This window comes from Aptenodytes forsteri, unplaced genomic scaffold, assembly GCF_000699145.1.
Source record: "Aptenodytes forsteri isolate BGI_AS27 unplaced genomic scaffold, ASM69914v1 Scaffold193, whole genome shotgun sequence".
Taxonomy (NCBI): domain Eukaryota; kingdom Metazoa; phylum Chordata; class Aves; order Sphenisciformes; family Spheniscidae; genus Aptenodytes; species Aptenodytes forsteri.
Genome location: NW_008795405.1, coordinates 18,805,200 through 18,826,940, shown reverse-complemented (window position 1 = coordinate 18,826,940; position 21,741 = coordinate 18,805,200). Strand labels below are relative to the sequence as shown.

The window sequence follows — 21,741 nt, the reverse complement described above, 5'->3', positions numbered from 1 at the left end:
ACTCTCCAGAGGCAAGATGGTCACATCGTTCCCATTTTTACCGGGCTGGGAGGGAGGAAACAAGATAGACAGTCTTAAGACTCAGCTCTCCAGCTGACAGACAGCAGATGGACCAGTAATATACCAGAGTGTTTTCCCGGTGGGTAATTTCAGCAGAGAGAGACTCCCTCAGTTTTGGGTTGTTTTTTTTTTTTTTTGCCTTGGGCATTGCCAGCGTCACGTGGAGTTAGATGAAACTGCTTCAGATGCTTCGGCTACCAAAGACCATTCGATGTGAATTTACATATATATATAACTGATGTAAAGGAAATGAAGAAACGTTAGTTAATTAGCAGAGCAGTTCTCATACAGCGCTCGGACACTGCCCTGAACTGCGTACTAACCTGCTGTCATTTACTGGACAGGTGACTCACCTGCTGTTCCAGACTTCCAAAATGGATGAGAAAAAGAGTGATTTCTAGAAAGGCTTCTGAAAGCCCTAACAGTGCTTGTCTGAAGCCCTTCCACATTTTAGAGGTGATAATTATGTTATCTGAGCCAATATCTACCTTTCCTTTCTAGCACAGTGCTGTTGATAAAGAGCTATATGGAGCTCACGTCAGTTGCTCTGAGCCAGCTGGTATGGCAAAAACATTTTTGTGTCAATTAGGAAACGTTTTTTTTCCTTCATAAAATCATTGTACACTCAGGTGAGCTAACTAAGGATGACTAACCATGAATCCCCGGTGGTAAAGGTGGATCCCTGCTCAGTTTGTAAATGGGAAAGCGTGACAAAGTTTATAGAATATGTTAAAAAAAGGCCAAACACTGAGGATCTGTACATTGAAAAAAAATACCTATTCATTCAATAACGCTCCTAGTTATTTTTTAAAATCCATGAAATATTGAACCAGGTTTTTGTATGAAGTGTATTGTGTTAGAAAAAAAGAAGAGAGAAATAGAGACCAAGCACTGTTACTTTAAATTGGTTTTAATATGTCTTTCAGGACAAAATAAACAGGTGCAGATCCAAAATTCATCTGAAAAAATCTGCGTTGAGGTGTAAATATAGTTTGCACATTACTATGGAAATGCTTAATTTTCTTTCCTTTTATAAAGTGCCTTATACCAGAACCGTAAGACCATATATAGCCAAATTAAAAATTACAAAAGCTTCAAAATCCTATACTGCATGTGTTAGGAAGCATACACCTGACTATGAAGGCCATATTGTACGGGTAAGTGTGAGAAAATATGTCAAATACATTAATGTGCATGAGTGAATCAGTAATTGCTACTTTTAAAAAACTATAATCTTTACCACAAATTATGCCATTTTGGCAGACGTTTACCCTTATTCTTCCAACCAGATAACTAACAGGATGATGCATCAACCAGTTTTAGTCATTATTACTGCATTTGGCTGGGGAGAAAGAAGAAATTAAATTCATCACAGTGATTGTTATTAAAATGAAATTCCAAACAATACAAAATAATACACAAGGGAAACAGCCAAAATGAAAGCAAATTTACATAAAAATGTTCTTATTAAGCATTGTGTCACTCAGTAGATTAAAGAGCTTTGCGATAAAAGCCTAAACTTATTCACATTTAACTCAATGACAACACATATGAAATTCAATAGGAGTAGAACTTTCATTTAAAAAATCCATGCTATGAAATGAAATGAAATGCATGATAGTATTTTTACAGTAACAGAGTAAGTCACAGGATAATTGCCTATTACATCATGCCCATCGACAGTATCACTGGGTTTTTGATGAATCCTTGAATGCAAAGACAGGCGATGTGGATCTAACGGAGACTTAATGGAAAAATTACTTAATGGAAAATAAAAAGATTAGGTGAACAAGAGAAAGTAATCCTGTGAAAATTAAACAATAAAACCTAATTTTTTCAATATGCCAAATACTTCATTTAGAGTTGCTCATTTAATCCAGTTATTCAGCACGCCGAGTGGCTTGTTAGTCATTGTGGACTTTGCCTATAAATCAACCAAAGCTTAAATATAGCGGCAACCTCCTAACACAAATGCAGTGATGAAGACGAGGCCAAGAAAAGGAACGGGTCTAGATCATCCAGTAGGCAAATGTCGCAAGGTTAAGCCATGTGAAAACAAAACTTAATTACTGTAACTCCAAGCACCTTTATGTTTAAATGACCTCATATAAATGAGGCACATTCCACAGTGCTTGTAATAATTAGCATTTACCAAGCACCTTTCAGAAGTGCTTTGCAAACATTAAATAAGGTCAGAAATCTCATCGCTCATTCCTTACAACACCCATAAATTGGACGGGGAGAACTTCCTCATCAATGTCAGAGCAAGGACTGCAGGGCTCAACCCAACGACCTCCAAAAAACAGTTTAAAAGAGGTGAGGCAGTATTCCTAATTGCCATTTTACAGATTGCAAAACGGTAGCAAGGAGATTAAACAACTTGTCAAAGATTGACAAAGGAGCTGTAGCTGAATTAAGGATTCACGGCTTTGGGCTTTTTTTTTTTTCTCCCCAGAGATAAAAAGTATTTGATGGTGGCATAAAGCTACAGTCTGCGATGAACTGGAGTACGAAGAGACTGCACTGCAGCTGGAGGGTGTAAGAATTCTGCCCTACAAGCAGCAATACATCCGTAAACAGTTAAATTTAGTGCTTGCTGTGTGCTTGTACCGGTACTTTTGTAACTGCTTCTTGACACAAATGGGTTTGAACATTAACTGTTACTTAATATTGAGCGAGAAAAGACAAAGGGGACGAGTATCACACAAGATACTCCAGACAGGTTTTTCTTTTTCCCCATCTCTGACGCAAAGAATGTCATCGTTTTGTATCCTTGGAGTTGTTATTTCAGAAAAGGGTTATTTTCACACACTACATAATGGCATTACTGGGGTTGTGATGCCATTTCCACATTCCCAGCCCCTGGGAATGATACAAAAATATTGTTACAGCTCTCTGAGACATATACAGAAAAGGAACATGTACTCGGAAAATTCGCCGTTAGGGAATAACTCCGTTTCTAGTGTATTCTTTTTCCTCTACAAGAGGTAGGCCTTTTTTGAGAGCTCTTGAAGTATAGCCATCATAAATTAGAAGACCCACAAAGAAATCCAAGTGTATTCTTGAAGATTCTGGGACCTCTCCACGGCTTCTACATGTCGCGACCCTGGCTGCCGCATGTCATCCCCTTCTATAAATAGGCACTGCATTTTGCTGAGGAAGGTCAAAATGCGTGAGGGGTGTAAATACTGCAGCAGTCATCATTAAGTCATGCATTGATTTATTCTTGGAAACCTAGGAGCTGTGGAAGCGAGTGTGTCTTACAGAGCTGCAAGTCTCAAGTTCCTCAACAAGTAACTACAGTAAAACTTTGGAAATTACAATCACTGCATTAGCAGGAAGAAATGTCTCTGGTTCACTGAGAAAACACAGCGTGCTGTCTCGGCTCCGCTCTCCCCGTGTGTTTTGTGCCCTGAGGACTCTCTTCCTTCACTCACTCCTTCCCTGCTGCATAAAACGAAGACTGCACATCTGACAGTCTCCACAGGGATTGTCTGTTAGTACACAGGATATTTGAAAGAATTATTAGACAGGTCAACTTTCTCCAGTTTGGCCCCTGTACAGATGTTATCTCAGTTACTAGAATAGGCTCTGTGATAAAAATACGTTAGCTGCTCTCCATTCATTTTAGTGGGCTATTAAAAAATCATTATATAAAAATTATAGGTAATTGTGTTTGCTTTGCTTTGTGCAGTCAAAAATACCTACCTAACTTCACTGTATTTTAGAAACTGAAAACCTGTATAATCTAACCAATTTAAGTACACAGTACATGGTATCTGTCTTATTACTGCCAACCCAAATACATAGACATTTTAACATTTGAAGTTGAAGAACAAATCCAAGCTTCACAATTCTAAAGTTACCCAGTAACTACTGGAAAAGGCTTAATACTTGAAAGAAGAAATAACTCTATATGGATGTAAAATCCTTCCAATAGTAACATGGCACAAATTTAAAAAAAAAAAAAAAATCCTTATTTTGTTAAGAATACTTTTTTGATTTTTTTTTTTATGATGGCCACCAAGGAGATTTTACACTGAATTTACTGAGAACTTAAAGATAAATAAAATGTTACAATACAGAATATATGTTTTGTTTCTATTCAATTCCTAGAAGAACATGGTGGTTTTAAACAGCATCTCCATTTAAAGAGGAAGCAGTAAGGAGCAGATGAACGCTAAATTGTGCTTCTTGTCACTGAAGTTTTTCATTTGTTTAGAATAGCTGGATCATCGACTCTCTTGATTTTCCAACTCCGACCCATTTAACTAGGGAGGAAAACACATCTATTAGAACAATTACTGAGAGTAAATATTAAAATCAGTGAACTGGAATAATTTTCACCTTTCATCACGCTTCACTACAAACTGGCCAACTTGGTGCTGAAACACAATGCTAGGGAGTTTTACTGCCAAAAATCACTTTACTTCTGCTGCATTACCAGACTAGAAGTGCAATATACTGAAGTTTGAAAACATGAAATAATTATACCATAAACACAAAGCATTGCAGATGGAAGGCCTAACAGAAGGTCAAGCATGTTTGTTGCAGGTTTAACTGTCATTGTCTTGAGTGATAGGATGTCTAGCTAAATCCCTGCAGAAAGGAAGCGAGAGCTCTGCCAGAATGTGAAGTTTTCTTGATGTGGACCAGGAGATAGTGATGCACACGTGCTATAATACTGTTAAATGTAAGGCTGCAATTAAAAACGTTACCCAGTGTGAGCAGCCACCCCAAATACCATACTATAATTGTTCCACTACAGTTTTTATTGCCCATGGATACTATAGAACTGACTGTAGGTAGGTCACCTTTAGCCGTTAAACCCACCAAGGCACCCTGCCTTCACACTGAGAACCAGAGAAATAAAGTAAGGGGAGTTTTATTTACACATCCCATCGCCCACACCTACGTCCGTGACCACACACGAGCCATCCACCGAGTTTCAGGCTCTGCTGTCAGATGCTTCCTAATCCATGAGCAATACTGGAATTGCCACAGTTGCAATTAGCTCACACTCCCCAAACGTGACCTTTGAGGCGCTTTATGGAAAACAAAAGCACACATGCCAGCTTTCTAAGTTTGCTACTGTGGAAATTCCCTTTCAAACGCCACCGTTCATGCCACACCTAGCTCTTGGCACCCCTAGAGCTCTAGCAATTAGATTTGAAAAAAACTGGATGGCTTAACCTTTGGAGACTGATCATGTTAAGATTCTCATTTTTCCAAAGGGGCAGAATTGGGCTAAACAATCTTGTATCCGTTATGCAGCACATCTCCTTATATGGGTAAGTATGGAAGAGAGGGGAAAAAAAAAAAGAAAAAAGAGAAGCCTGTGTTCAAACAGGGATGCAGTGCAGGAAGTAAAGTGAAAGGAAGAGATTAGTAAAGGGAGAACATTAGACTAACTATGCACTGAAGCATGGTGCAGAGATCCCTAAGTTTTCACTGACAGAAGGCAGCAGTTTGCCAAGAACAATACACGTTTATCTTTCCTCTGGTTAAATCCTTTTCAGCAGCAGCTTGGAGCTCTCTGCAACACTGCAGACCTGCCCGCAGAACACCACCCTTTGCTGCTTCTTGGCAAGCTGTCGTTTACCATCATCAGCCCAACCACAGGTACTTCCATTGCCTCCTGCCCAAATCAAGCCGCTCCCTGACTAACGAATTGAGCGCTTTTACAGAGCTGTTCCTGTCTGCTCTGGCGTCCTCGTGTCTTCGTCTACAGAAAGATTTACCTGGCACTCCAACATGGTTCTCCACACAGCGGATGTAATTCTGGGCCTTGGGTGGGAGGTCCTCCCATTTTCGTGCACCAGTTGTGTCAGTCTTCCACCCAGGCATTGTTTCATACTCTACTTCTACCTTCTGTAGTATCTCCTGATTAGCTGTGGGCAAACAATTTTTATCACAGTTGATTTTAGCTGCTCCACCTTAAAAGAACACACCTATGGTTCTTGACCAACAAAGTCTTTTGACAACATTTAAAATCTGATAAATAAAAAACCCCCAGTATTTCTACTGGTTGGTTAATTCATTTATTCTTAATTTAGATTAATTTCTGTTACTTAGGAAGATAACTCTGATTCAAGAGGATCCAGTAATCCAGTTTCCTCTTGTCAAAACCTTAGGATGCACTCTGTGTTGTCAGAAGACTACAGTAGTATTTTTAAGGAAACAAATTATTTGAAGTTTACAGTAGTTCCACTTTTTGGTTCAGATTTGCACATAATAAAATAGAAGTCCTCCTGTAGACAAGGCACGACTTTCTCAAAAATTTTTACGTTTGTGGAACAGGGTTAAATCAGGCTTGCTAAAAACTTAGATGTCTGCAAGCCTTTCCCCGCTGGAATTCTCACTGTGCTACTGTCCACAGCCAGGAACTACCACCAGTGGTGGGAAAGTTGGCTGCTGCCAGCCCTCCCCGTGCCTCCAGAATCCCCCATCTCAACAGAACAAACCCCTCATCTTGGCATACACTGTTACAGGTATCTTGAAAACTTCATTAATGTATGAAAACTACATATTGTTACATCTTAAAAGTTTTAACATGAAGCATATTCATGAGGCAATGTATATTTTTATTAACCACAATGTTGTTGCTGATAATTACAGTTATATGATGGTAGCCCATAAGCAGCTTTATTCTGCTTGTCTCCATCTCATTTTTGCACAGCTTAAGCACTGATTTTATTTTTACTTAACTTCATTAAAGGCCAATGATTAAAGCCAATTCATTAAAGCCAATGATACACAGTCACTGACTTGCACCTTGCTGACTTTCAGACCCCTTGTGTTGTCAGTGAAAAAATCTAATGGGACAAGACATAGAGGCCCTAACACAAGATTTTATTTGCTCTGAACTTCTTGTCATCATACATACAGACGCAAGGTGACTAGAAAATGCTAATATACTGATACAGTAGTCTTTATACTGATATCACAGTTCTGCAAATTTCTACAGAAGGTCTAGCGAAAAAGAAATCAAGCCTGATTTTAAAAAGCAAACAGCCTTTCCCAACAGGTATGACTTAACAGGCAGGAAAGAGAAAAACGAACATAGATATTTAACAACATACCTGGAAAATATGGAATTCTTTTTCCACCCAATTTGTAAGCAACACCAATTTTAATCTCATCAAGGACATCAAGAATATCCAGTTTTGTTAATGCCAAACTGTACAGAAAAACACGGGTTAGAGTTACACAAATGATGAATCTTCTCTTTAATACTTTCCACCTGTCTTTTTTTTTTTTCTTTCTAGTTTTGTATTCACAAATCCAGCTCAGGCAACCCAGCCAGCAGAAATACACAAATATATTGAACTATGAACACTGTTAATTGAATTCATGCCTCTTGGATGAATACATGACTGAGTTACTAAGACACGTTTCCAAATGCTTGGCTGCTCACACAGGTGCACAGCGTTCAGTTCAGCGCAGGAAAACGCAAGCTGACTATGTAAAGTGGCACTTACTGGACTTTGTTTGGGTGTGTATGACGGCACGTCGCTTTACGTCACTACTAGTGATTGTTTCTGTTATTCCTACTGATTCACAACAACTATAAGACAGACTTATTGACTAAATTACACCTTTAAAACAGACTTCACAAGCATAATCTGGCTACTAAAATCATGTATACAGTTCAGTAGGAAAGATCCCAGCCTGAATTTCAGTGCCCGGGCTGGGCTATCAGGGCTGTCAGTCTAATGAACCTTTTTCATCTTTTGAATGAACACTCTGGAACACAAAAATGGAACCTCAAGACGACACCGTAGCATTCACTGATCAGAATAAAACTGCATTTTAAAACTAGTCAAAATCTCTAGAAACAATATGCCAGACCTTGCTTGCTAAAAATATGAGTAGCTAAGGATTTAGACAGGCATGTGCATAATAGTCCATGCTATATGTGCTCAGTAAGTATACAATGAATGCAATGATTAAATTAAAAGACCTTTTGGGAAAGAAGCAGCATAGAGAGAGTTCTTCAACTTTCTTGAAGTTTTTATCTCCCCATGTTTTTTAACTGTCACAGTTACCAGAGGTGACATAGTTTTGTTGATAGAAGTGCAGTAATTGTATAGAACTGAAAGGGAAGGAAACATAACGCCTTCCTAATACTATTTCCACATAAACTAGAGCTGTGTAAGTTAAAGTAAAATATAAATCCAAGTAAAAAAAGTATTTTAAAAGCCCTTCTGATAAATTAATGAACAAAGATCATTGTTTCTTTGTAGCATCAGTAGCACAAACAATATCAAGTTACGTCCCAGTTTATAAGATTTTAAAATGCCTGGGGTCACGTGTTTGCATATATGAACAAGTTTGCCTGAATGCTAAGTCTGCACTTTATATGAACAAAACTGTAATGAAACTTTTGCAACTTTTTCTGAAAATACAGATCAGTAATTAGTTAGAAATTAATGGCTTGTGATAGTTAGCACTTTAGCATTAGACATAAGCAAGCTTGATGCCATTATGGTCTTGAACAGTTCCTTTAAACAGTATGGTCTTGAACAGTCCCCCCCCCCAGCCACTTTTCCTTTAAAATGCCAATTTAATATATATTTTGAATTATAAAATAATTTATCAACCAAGTAAGTCGCTCAGTCCCAAAGCAAATAAAACTCAGCCCACTAAAAGCAGAATTTATGAATTTAAAATAAAATATTAGACTACATCTTTGTAAATAAAGGAACCTGTCAGGACCGGAGTGAAAGCTGTGCCAGTTGCCGTACACTTTGTGTCACCCCCCCTTATTTCACTTCAAGAGGTAGTGGTTCCAAATGATGCAGAATTGGTCCTACAAGTATGATCCACTAGAGTCAACCAAAGCTCAAAACCAGCAGGTTTTAGATCACAACATAAGTCAGTATGAAAGCACTGGATCAAGAACAGTAGAGCAAACTGTTAGAAAACTGATATATTGATCCAATCCACATCGGCCATCTGATGTAAGCGAAGTGAAAACATATATGAAAAAAATCACTGCTATGATGTTTTAAAATCACTTGCTTTGGAAAAAAAAAAAGTCAAAGGAATTAGATTATTAATAGCATTAAGACAATTCTCAGCTGCCCATTGTGAATTATTTAATTGTTTAAAATGTAACACTTTACTGGACTTATATTAATGTTACCTACATATTTATTCTGCGAAGCACAAAATTATCACTTCCAAATGTAGCGCAAAATCTGTGATGCTTACGCAGTGAATCCGTTGATCATATGAGCATATTTCAAAATGACAAGATCTAACCAGCCACAGCGTCTCTTTCTGCCTGTAGTTACTCCCCATTCGTGGCCACGGGACTGTAAAAGATCTCCAATTTCCTAAAGGAAGACAGAAAGAATGCTGATGGTATTCCACTGAAAAACAGCAGGAAAACAAATATAAACAAATGTAGACAAAAGGCAAGAAAAATATAGTTGTTCAATTCCAAGGCTTTTTTGTAGAGGAAAAAAAAAGAAAAAAATAATTAAGTTTTATTAGGAGGGAACTAAGGTGGAGAATAACGCCCCTCATGCACAGGATTTTTGTGCTTCGATCACTAGCATTTCCAGAATACTTATTTAATATGACTATTTCATGTTCCAAGATGACACTTTTCTTCCTTCTTCATCTGATACAAAGATTTCCTTGACAATTCAGCCCTGTTTTTAATTTTGTTTGTGTTTACGTCCTTCATCTGGTCTTTTGGCATCTATTGTTTTTGGGGGCAAGAGTGTAAATGCCTGGGACAAGATCAATGCTTGTACAATGTCTAGGTCAACAGACTCCTTGACCATGCCTAGGGCTCCTACGTTCTACCACAGTATGAGACTGCCAACCGTTCCCTTCGAGCTGGCAGCATTTATAACATGTTAAAAATGAAGAAGAAAGAAACTTTACACTCATGATTCATAAAACTAAAGGATATCACCAATTCATTTGGGCCATTAGAGAAAGGATTTTAGTGACTAAATCCTTAAATTAGATTTGGATCACTGACCTAGAGATTGCTGTGTGCATAGCTCATAATCAATACCCTAAGCTTTCTAGTTTCTTGATAATGAAAATACAATAGGTAGTTTAAAAGAATCAAAATCTCTCCCCTTCCTTTTATTGATCAATTTGTGCATGACTGGCTGACGCACACACCACATTTATTCTATAAATCACGCAGAACACAGGCTGTTAAGCACAGAAGCTGTATCTTGTAATTTAAGCGTTCCTGTGACACGCTGACAGTTCCAGTCTACAACAAACTTTCGCCACTGAAATGCACCTAACGATATTACAGAAAATGATGAAATTTGTTTTGACATCATTCATTACAACAGAAGCATGGTCACTGTAATATAACATCATCATACTCGTGTTTCTCTCCTCTGAAGAAAAATACCTTAATTCTCCTCTCTTCTTGAGTGCGATTGCTTGGCATTATTATCGTGCTTATTTATCGTTGGCATACCCTTACCCCATTCCACTGACCTTATTTTTTGGCAACTGTATATATTGCAACTTGTAACATTAAACCTACATTAATCTGCTCAGTGGGGAAGGCTCCAATTCCCACCCGAGTAGTATACGCCTTCACCACACCGTACACATCACCGACGTGCTGGGGAGGAACACCAAGCCCGGTGCATACACCACCTATGGTGCAGTTCGATGAAGTCACGAAAGGATACGTGCCTGTCAGAAAAACACAACAGCACAACCCTGTTTCAGCAATGATAAGAAACAAAGACCGATTTTCCTTTACGAGTTGAAAGGAGATTTTCACCTGTATGTTTGGCTTTAAAGCTAAACTGAAATAGCAGCCAAAGAGCGGGGCAAATTCTTCTGACTACATGTCCCCATTTTGCTTTTAAGAGAACAAATTAAGCTGTTCTTCCCCAAATTGCTTCCTCCTGTAGCGGATAATATGTGTTTAGATTTCTAAAGCTCCCCAGAAACCCCTCAAAATGAAGGATCTTTTCCACTCAAATAGCTGACTTATCCTGGCAATTTGTATAAGCATATTATTAGCGAGCAAGAAGGTCACACAGACAAATAAGAAAACATACTACTTTCTCATACTTAAGGAGGTATCCAGTATGTGTGATCTGTTCCAGTGCGTAAGCTTTTCTGCATTCATCCTTTGCAACTTTCACTGAGGATTTCCCACAAGGGAGAAAGTTAAAAGCATCTCAGTACTACTACCATTAGGCACTGGATCTATTACAGGATGCTGCTGCTGCTGCTGCTGTGTAAAGCTTTTTTCACTGTCCTGTGTATCACAGAAAGTATTTCCTGGCAACATCCACGGAGAGCCTGGTGTAAAGGTCAGAGTCTGACATTCCCAGTGCTCTACACAAGTAGCTCTGAGTATCTGCAGCAAATTTTCTAAGTCTTAAGAGGTTATTCATGATCTCTACACTGTGACTCTGGATTGGAGCATCTCTCCAGTTCTTCATTTCATCTTCATGGAGACCTAAGTGGTTTAATTAGACTTTTGGTAAGAGAGTGGAGCAGAGATCAACTGAAGAAGCTAGACTTACAGGTTATCTGCATCAGTTTAATCCTCCCTCCACTGCAGAGGAATTATCTCAGCAGCACTGCAATGGCTGCTTGGAATGTATGGCAATGCGCACACGCATTTAGAAGTAATAAAGACAAGAATATCTGGAGTGAAACTTCAACTCCACGGCAATAAACTTCAGTAAAAATCAATATTTAAACCCTAAGCACTTAATCCTGTTAATGATACAATCTCTGGATTACTGTGCTTTACTTTTGAGAGATCTGTTCCTATTAAAGGAAAAGGCTATTTTGTTTTTCTATTTTCCTGCTGTTAGCAAAGCTGATATAAACACAAATCAAAATAAAACTAATCAAAATAAAACTAACTTCTTAGGAGCGAAATTGAATTTAGAATTTAACTTACCAAAGTCAATATCAAGTAATGCTGCATTGGCTCCTTCAACAAGAATCTTCTTTGGGGAGCCATGAAGAGCTTCATACATAAAATACACGCCATCTCGAACCATGGGTCTTATTTTTTCAGCATATCCCTGCAAATTTGAGTAGAAACGTCAGCTTCCCCATACAATGGCTGGAAGCAGGGAACACTGTGTTCACTTTTGAAACATGAAACATACAGATAACCCTAACACGCCAGCTTCAATAACTGCGTTTTACCTGAAAAATACAACCATTAGCTTATACTCTGTTGAAAACAAATCAATATATTGAACAACTCACATAAGAAAACATGACTTGTTATGGCATTAGAATGCCATAATTTCTGTACCATTTCTATTCACAGAAATGTTGTATACCTACCTCATTTTGTTGATATAGTCTCTATATAGCGTGTCTATAGTCTAGACACACTGAGAGTGGGACTTAGAAATAGTGCAAGCTCCAAAAGAAAAAAAAAATCACTACTCATGAATATTAAAAAATATCTTTAAAGGTAGAGTGTCAGCTCTGAACAAGTACCAGACAAAACTTGGGAAAGGTAAGAGATTTTTTTAGCATCCTCTGTTCTTGCATATTCACGAAAGAAGATGTTTCACCAGTGGCTCTTCTGAATTTATTTATAAAAAGATATTTTTCTTGTAATACCAGGATCTTGAAACACAGCTTCCACAAACAATTCTTCAGTAAGCACGGAAGTCTCTCAGACTAGATCAGTCATGGCTGGAGACTGCTAACTGCAAGTGTCGCCCTGCATTCTCTTGGCTACTTTAATACAACAGCTATTTTATGTCAAAAAAAGTAAAATATTATAGGAGAATTAAATCATCCACAAAATTTATTTTAATGCCCACAAAAAGAGAACATTCTATTACAAAGCGTAGCTACTGCTCATTAAAAGGTTTTATAATAATGAAGATATGCATTTTTCATTTAAATTAATTAGTTTAATAAGTAGTAGTTCTGGTACACTTAATTTTTACTTAATTAAAATAAATATTACTGTTTTCTTCTATACTTTCCCTGAAACTGAACAAATATTACAAGTGTTAAATCCTTACCTTTAGCTTTTTCAATTGTCCTTCTATATCTATTTCAAGTGTGGGAAACATTGACTTGTATTGTTGTGCCAGATTTTTAAATCTGTAAAATATTGAAATCGTATCTATGAAGAACACCCTTTGAGTTACTGTTCATAGAACCTTTGGCAAGAACTCAGCGTATATTATACACAGTATATACTGAGAGCTATAGGGAGAAAATACCCAGAACTTCGATACCTCAACCAGTGCATTTCCCAATGTACAAAATTACATTTTAAATGATGAGAAAATCTGTGAAGTACAGGAAATACACGCACACATTCTTTCCAGTCTTCTTCTCCTAGACAATTCATATACATATTTAAAGTTCAGACACATATTTAAAAACATCTCCTTAAAAGCAAATCTGTCAGCCAAAATGTATGACTCTTCAACATAATATTTAGAAATGAAAATAGTTGTACCTTGAAGAAAATTCATCAAAGTCAGAAAGGAGGTCACAAATTCGAAGGCCTGTTCGTGCAGCTTTGGAAGAATACGTTGGTCCAATCCCCTTCTTTGTTGTGCCAATACTAATTAAAAAGAAACCACACAAACATGTATAAATATATGCAAAAATACGCTGTATGCTAAGTAATTTTGTTAAAGCTCTTCAATATACCATATACTGGGCACAAGATCCGAGACATAAAAAAAAGACTGAAGTTCTGTAATAACAAATATATAGCAACTTTCATGCTTCAGTGGATTTGCATAAATATTGCTGATATTCATGGTATGCAGTAAAGCATTAAGCCTTGAGTCTGGCTGAGGCAAGCTTAGTTGAAACTATGGGTATATATACCTATATTATACAGTAACAATGGTTACCATACTATCCTGTGGTACTACCACATTCCTTACCACAAACAATAGGAAACAAATGGTCATTTTCACATTTTCACAGTTGCAGCACTGTCTATAGTTGTAAACAACCACCAGTTCTGTGAGCGATCAAACTGGTTTCCTATGGCTTTGGGATTATTCACACCATCTCTGTCCCTATGAACTGTTGCTGCAGCCTTTACCTTGATGAGGACAAAAATGAAACTGTTTCCCTACCTGTGTGCCTATTTTCATGTGCGTTTTAGAAATACAGTAATTTTGAGATCTCTATTTGTATGTTAAGTTTGGCTGAAATTGTCCAGTGGGATCAAAAACTAATGGACTAGCAGAGAGAAAAATACAGCGTGTTCACATAAACCTTTGTTCTTTCAGAAACCAGAATAACAAAGTATGAATAGTTAACACACTGTGCTGAAGTGTAAGATTGAAATTAAAATAGAAACTAATATCTCCATGAAGTGTAAGTGAATATACAATAAACGATTACAAGTGTGGAACCTAATCATGCCAACACTTCAGACCCAATTCAAAACAGCATCACTAGTCTGATATCAAACTGGGTTGGAAACACCATTTTAATGGAAATGGATTTTGAGAATTTGGTAGGAATTTCAAAATGTCCCTATACATTGCAGAGAACTGGAAAATGGAAATATGTAAGAATTTATACCCTGCCTTTTCAGTAACACCTCAGAGTTTGTTCACTAACATAAGCAGGAGCAGAACAGAGTCACAGAATTAGTAACATCAGCAAGGCTCTTTAGAGATACATTGCATTTCTGTTTTCCAAAATTACACCAATTTTGCAAATTTGCATAATTATTAATGAAATGAAGGTGCTGAAAATATTTACTTTTTTCCTTCTTGTGCTTGACGTTGCACTTCCTGGAGCCCGTCTACTGCCTGGTGAAAGTCAAACACTGCAATGGAAAACCAAATGGACATAGTGGGAGACCAAAGGAGATAAACATTCTTTAAATCACAGACAACTGATTTCAAGACAAAGTGCCTTTGTTATCATTGATAGTGCACAGGCCTCCTCCTGTGAAAACGGAGAGAGTATTCCTTAAACGCTGTGAAAACATGTAAAACATCTCACTCTTTAGCGGACACAAATTCCATTATTATGCTTCAGATACCCAACACACAAAGAAGCCATATTAGATCAAACACATGACTGCTCTGTGGAGTAATAATGTAGTTTAGCACCATGACCTAAGCAATCATTTGTGAGTTTTTTCCCCCTTCAGTCATCACTCACCTATGTGTGCTCTATCTGATATAATCAGTCTTTTCTCCCAATCTTTTAAACCTGTCAGAAGACATAAAGAAAAGTAGGATTTCAGCTGCGCTGATTGGTCAAACTTTGAGATTTGCTTTAATATTTCTGTGTCTTTCTTCTAGTTTATATAGCTTCTTGTTAAGAAGACTGTAGACAAAACGGATAAAACGTAAGTGAATATCAAATATCAGCAATGTTTTTGTTAACAAACTTTTCTCGTTTTTTACTTTTTAGCTTTCTCATTTTGGTATGGACAAAGATACTCACTTCTTCTTAATGCCAGAAAGCTGTGGCTTACATGCAATTCTTAGTTTAAGGAAAGATTCTTGTTTAACTCGTTATACAATAAATCACTTAAACTCCATTTGTGCCTCAGAAAATAGAGAATTCATATGTATAGAATCATAAAACAATTTAAGATGTAAGGGACCTTAGAAGGTCATCTGGTCCAAAGCCTCACTCAAAGCAAAACCAACAGAGTTTATACTTGGGCACAGAAATGGGGACACAGAAACTGTGGGTTAAATCATCTCAGTTTGAGGTCAAAGGGAGCTTTGCCACACACTTTAGGATTTTATTTTCTATCTAATGTGGTATCAAATGCCATAAAACTCCCTGAAAAGCCATGAAAAGATTGCTTTTGAAAATCTGTCTGAAGACTACAACACAATTCAACATTTTAAATACTGTTTTCCTCATTATTTAAAATGCAGAATGTTATTGCACTGAATATTTATGGTCAGAAACAAAGGCTTAAAAAAACCCCTCAACCTGGTTGCCAATATAAAGAAAGGTTAAAAATTACTCGATACAAACCTTTCTTTTCATTCTTTTCAGCTTCTTCAAACAGGCCTGGTAAATGTATAACCACTCCATTACCTGTGGGAACATAAATGATTTATTTTAAAGCAAGAAATAAAATACTCGTTCTTAGGATGTAAGGCATGTAAACACTTGCTGTCTGAAATTTGATTTAAAAAGTAAGACTGAGTTTCTCACATTTCTCAGAAAGTGATATTGAGAACTTTTTGGATAAATCCTCATTTTGGGTAAGCAGCTACAAGCCTGCTAAAATCAGAAAAACCCAGAGCTTGCTTGTTTCAGATGTGAATGCTGGGCCTGCTCTGAAGCCAGCTGAGATAAGCGGATTCTTGTCTTTGTTTGTGGTGGACTTTGCACCACGACTTCAGCCTCAGTTGTTCACTGGTAAAAGCTCAAAGAAGTCCATGACCTTACAACACTGACAAGTCTGTGCGACGGTATTTAAATTTTCTTCAATATTCACGTATTTGTTTTAAACTCAACTCAGACTAGTGCTGTAATACATTACCGATGCCTTCTCCCTGCTTTTGAGCGACAATATAAATTCCACGAGCAATACAGAGCATTACTGATGAGACGTGGAGGATTACTGATGTAGTGGGCTGGAAACAGCTGCTGCTTCCTTCTTGGGAACAGCAGAAATATCTGCAAGAGCCTGTCTCAGCCTAAATTTAGGATAACTTAAGTTATAGTCTTTACTAACTGACAAGGGAGTAAAGTGGAAAGCAAGACGGTGTACCATATTTAGCGGAGAGAAAAAATACGTTTCATGTACTTCAATCACCCATTTAGAAATTATCAAATGGAACAAAACTACAGCTACAGTTCTGTGACTCACTAAAACTTACACTCATTTCTTGCACAGTCAGTATGTATTTTTTCTGTCAGAAAGAATCATAATTTTGGACAAGTAAAAGGCTTAAGTTTGTCCACCAATTAAATATGAGTTTAATGCCCAGTAAGCAATGCAAACTTTTTTATGATGCCATTTGCATTGAATATCTTTACAGTGAAATACAACATCACCTTAAACAGCTGCTAATGTGAACAAAAAGGAGACTGGATGATGACCTTCCAAGCAGAGCCTTGTATCCTGGGGTCTATTTCTGGAAAGTCAGTGAAGAGATGCCAGAGAGAAATTATATTATTTATTTAGCCTCAGTGCTGGGTTTTGTGTCCTCAAAAAACAGCGCTTATATTTCTGAAAGTATAAAAGGAGTCTTCAAGTAGACGGTGGGATCCAAACTTGTACCATAAAGTATAAAAAAGAGCAACTTGATAGAAAGATGGGGTTCTTACTTCCAGTTTTCCAGCAGCAGACTAAACTGACACTGAACATAGAATAACTCACGTTAAAGCAGCAGTGAAATAAAAGACAAACAGCTGAAGCTAAAACAAATCTGACTGACAGTCACCTATAGGTTTTTCTTTGTTTGCTACTATAAACTATGGTTGCAGCTACCCACCATGTAATGTTATTTTATTTAGTAAGTTCCAAAATTGTCTTACCAATAAAAGAAATTGCCTTTGGATTAATGATGCCACTAGGAAATAGGTGAAAATCATATTCTTTTCCATCAACAACCACAGTATGGCCTGCGTTATTCCCACCCTGCAACAGAAAGAAACACCAGAAGATTAATGGTCTTATACCACCGCTCTCAACTCTCAGCAGATTTGATAAGATCATCTTTTCTTTATTTACACATTCACGTCTAGATCACTGCTTTCTCCACCTTATAGTTTCTTGAGATGCTGTAGTACTGTAAAAAGGGCTCAGACAGGACAATTAGGGGGCTGAAGGATTTCAGCAGGACTGTGTAGAATTAGGAAGCAGAACAATACCACGGAGTCAAGGCAGGACTGGGGCAAAGCAAGAGCAAACGTGGGAGTGGTGGCAGAAGCTAGAAGAGAACCAATGCTTTCTGGGAACAAAACTGGATTGAACTACCACCCACGGAATCCTGCCTCTGACATGCCTAGACAAGCCCATCCTTTTTGGGCATCTTCTGTACATGGTCATTTCTTTAGAGTTAAGCCTACAATGCCCACTATTTCCTTTTGAATGGAAGCTCTTCCTGCCTGCCCACCCGCAAACAGCTACTGCTTCCCTTGGTGTCCAAGATGGAAGGTCTGCATAGAGTTGGGAGCATGTGCAGTCTTTGCAGCTTCACAGAGTCTCCCTGTCAAGGGATGATCTTCCCAGTTAACACCACCACACCTTTACGGAGTCTACTACAATTCATACCTTATACGACCATCTACCAGACCTGAGAATGGATGCTGGTATTTTCCTCAAGAAACTGATTTTTCCCAAAAGGCTTTAGAACAAACTTGGGAAGAGGTGGGTAAATCAAGGTCACGAGTTGATTTGAACTGAAGCAGCAAAGTTTTGAAAATTAAAGGTCCAGTTTTCTCGACAGGCTTAATGTTTGTTGCTGTTCTGTGGTGATATAACTTTTTCTCCTACTGGTAAGGTTGGGAAATCTGACTGCTTGTCTGCTCTGATGCTTACAGGCCTTCCATTTTCCAAAATGATGACAAATCTTCGTGGATTTGCTATGAGGTCTGAATGATGTAAAAGTGTCTGGAATGAGGGCATCTACTGGAAGGAGAACTGAGACTGTGACTGGTAATTTGCAAATAATGAAGAGTGTTGGCTGAATGAGCGGAGTTGTTACATGAAAACTCTGAGAAAGAATAGTTGTTTATAACAATTAATATAACACACGTTCTTCCAGAGTTTCATTTACTTGTTTGCCCATTTGTTTGCACGTAATATACAGAAAAACAGCAACTGACACTCCTTTCAAAATGTGGATATACACTGAAACACAACATTAAAAAAATAAAAGACACAGGTTATAAAAAAATTCAAGTTCTTTTTTAAGCAGTGGGATGGAGGGAAACATTAAGAAATATGCTTTTAAATACAACAAAAGTAATTCTCATGTTTTGGAAGATGTGAGCTCAACAATGAAGTTTAAAAAGATAACCTGCTAAGGGAGAGCTGAGTATGAGTGGTAACAGAAAAACTGGTACAAAAAAATAAAAGACACAGGTTATAAAAAAATTCAAGTTCTTTTTTAAGCAGTGGGATGGAGGGAAACATTAAGAAATATGCTTTTAAATACAACAAAAGTAATTCTCATGTTTTGGAAGATGTGAGCTCAACAATGAAGTTTAAAAAGATAACCTGCTAAGGGAGAGCTGAGTATGAGTGGTAACAGAAAAACTGGTACATATATGTCCTGGTTTTGGCTGGGATAGAGTTAATTTTCCTCCTAGTAGCTGGTACAGTGCTGTGTTTTGGATTTAGGATGAGAATAACCGATAACACACACTGATGTTTTAGTTGTTGCTAAGTGGTGCTTACACTAGTCAAGGACTTTTCAGCTTCTCGTGCCCTGCCAGCGAGAAGCTGGGAGGGGGCACAGCCAGGACAGCTGACCCAAACTGGCCAAAGGGATATTCCATACCATGGGACGTCATGCTCAGTACATAAACCGGGGGGAGCTGGTCGGGGGGCAGTGACTGCTGCTCGGGGACTGGCTGGGCATCCGTCGGTGGTTGGTGAGCAATTGCACTGTGCATCACTTGTTTTGTGTATTCTTTTATCATTATTATTCTCTCTTCCTTAGCTGTCCTGTTAAACTGTCCTCATCTCAACCCATGGGTTTTACTTCCCCGCCCCGATTGTCTCCCCCATCCCACTGGGGGCAGGGGGAGCGAGCGGCTGTGTGGTACTTAGTTGCCGACTGGGGTTAAACCACGACAATGTAAAATTTCATTTGATTTAGCAAACTGCTGGGTAGCTCATCCTTGGGCTGGGAAGGAATCCCAAGTGTCTTGCTAATGCAGAGTTACAACTTGTCTGGAGAATCTTGAAGAAAGCAGAACCATCCTGGGTATTTAGCTTGCCTCCCAGATATAAGCAGCCAGTTGTAGGAACTTGGATCTAGTTAAAGGTACTGAACTATCTAGCAGGCTAATAAATCATGCAGGAGACTCCTTTACATGATATTTAAAAGGTCTGAGACTGGATGGATTGCACTGGTTGAAACACTAGCTTAATTTATTAAAGTGGTATAACAGTGGTACTAGCCTCTCTCAGGCTTGAGAAAGAGGCTAGTAACTTCTTCTGAAATCATCAGCTTTCCTTTTCTGCTTGCCTATAGATGATAGCAAGATGGAAACTTTAAAAGAATGAACTCTATTATTTAACACTGATTTAATCTCTACTACAAACGTTCCCTGAGAAAATGGGGAACCAGGCTCTTTCAAAAGTATTTGTTGTCACTAACAGTATAGTTATATTCTGCTTTTCTTAATCAACATGAAGAAATGAAATCAGGCTTGAAGACTCACAATCTGAGATAACAGCACTCCTAAATTATAGTCAGAAGTGTTTTCTTGTATCCTAAAATTTTAGGAGGTGGGACATACCAGTATGAGAGTGTTTATGAAAGACAGTTTATGATTTTGGAAATTTTCCTGAACTACTGATACCCAGACAAATGCTGTTTCTTTCTTTAGCAAGTTCTTAAAAAGGGACATTATTCAATCATCTGTGAAAGCTGGCATACATTAAAAAAATGCTGAAGCACAGAAACATCAGCAGATATGATACATCCTTTATTTGCCAAAAATCTCTGAATCCACTTTCAGTCACTCTGGACAGATAATATAAACCAAAAATTCAGTGACAGACCTTATAAAACAGTACTTCTCTAATCTAAAGCTAACGTTGGCAGTCTAATGGCTCAGATATTAAAGATATCTACTCCTTTTCTAATTTTACTTGAGTTCTAACAGTCAATGTAGGGTCTATGAGAGCCATTTCTTTTGCTAACGAAGTGTAAGGAGAACCTGAAACCTTGTCTGGGCTTAATCTGAAGGTTACATGATTGAAGGTGCATGGTACACTGCAACCATGTAAGCTCCCTTCTTTTCCTCAAATGGTATTTCATTAAAGTGGTGTCAACACTAACACACCTAGTGACAGTATTCTCTGGACCCTCTGGATGCTTCCACTTGGACCAAGAAATCTTTGGTTTCTCTGCTTGGCCCTTGCTTCAGATGCAGCTATGCAGAATAAGCTTCCATTTAATATCCAGACCCAGCTCACAGAATCTCTGCTGTGCACCACTGATCTCACCTGAATTTTATCTATCTTTCATCATTTGCACCTTCCTAGGTCTCTAGAGATGGTATCTGCCTTCTTTTGTGGTTCTTCAAAAGCTTCTCTAACAAAGGGAATGTTAAGGCAACACCTTCTCACAGATTAATCACCAGTCCCACTTTGGCACCGTCTGTATTGAGAGATGACGGTATGACCAGAAATAACAATTAGCATTCACTTCCAAAATCTGGGAAGCCTGGGCATTCCCATTAAACTACTCTGGTGTGAGAAGTTCTGTTCCGAAGAAGGAATGATTAGGGGACCTGCTGAAGCTCCAAAAGGCTAAGAGTACAACTGGGATGACAGCAGTGTCTTGAACACTGGCATCCACTTCAACCTGAAACCCTCCTTACTGCTCCTGCAGTGATTCCAGCAGGCTCATTAGCACTTGTGTCATAGAATCATAGAATCATTGAGGTTGGAAAAGACCTCTAAGATCATCGAGTCCAACCGTCAACCCAACACCACCATGTCCACTAAACCATGTCCCTAAGCGCCTCATCTACACGTCT

At 38.1% G+C, this 21,741-nt stretch overlaps 1 protein-coding gene across 1 annotated transcript in view; it reads right to left on the bottom strand.

Annotated features, from left to right (window-relative positions):
• Positions 1–950: 950 nt before the first annotated feature.
• ADSSL1 (adenylosuccinate synthase like 1) overlaps positions 951–21,741 on the bottom strand; it is a 33,678-nt gene continuing 12,887 nt past the window's right edge. The window contains exons 2-13 of the mRNA XM_009280988.1: positions 17,557–17,659; positions 16,042–16,104; positions 15,205–15,255; positions 14,797–14,863; positions 13,523–13,630; positions 13,077–13,158; positions 11,981–12,107; positions 10,592–10,746; positions 9,277–9,401; positions 7,143–7,240; positions 5,802–5,951; positions 951–4,331 (exon numbers count right to left, since the gene is read on the bottom strand). Coding sequence (XP_009279263.1) covers positions 4,279–4,331; positions 5,802–5,951; positions 7,143–7,240; positions 9,277–9,401; positions 10,592–10,746; positions 11,981–12,107; positions 13,077–13,158; positions 13,523–13,630; positions 14,797–14,863; positions 15,205–15,255; positions 16,042–16,104; positions 17,557–17,659 — 1,182 coding nt within the window. The 3' untranslated portion in view covers positions 951–4,278. The remainder of the gene's footprint in view (positions 4,332–5,801; positions 5,952–7,142; positions 7,241–9,276; positions 9,402–10,591; positions 10,747–11,980; positions 12,108–13,076; positions 13,159–13,522; positions 13,631–14,796; positions 14,864–15,204; positions 15,256–16,041; positions 16,105–17,556; positions 17,660–21,741) is intronic.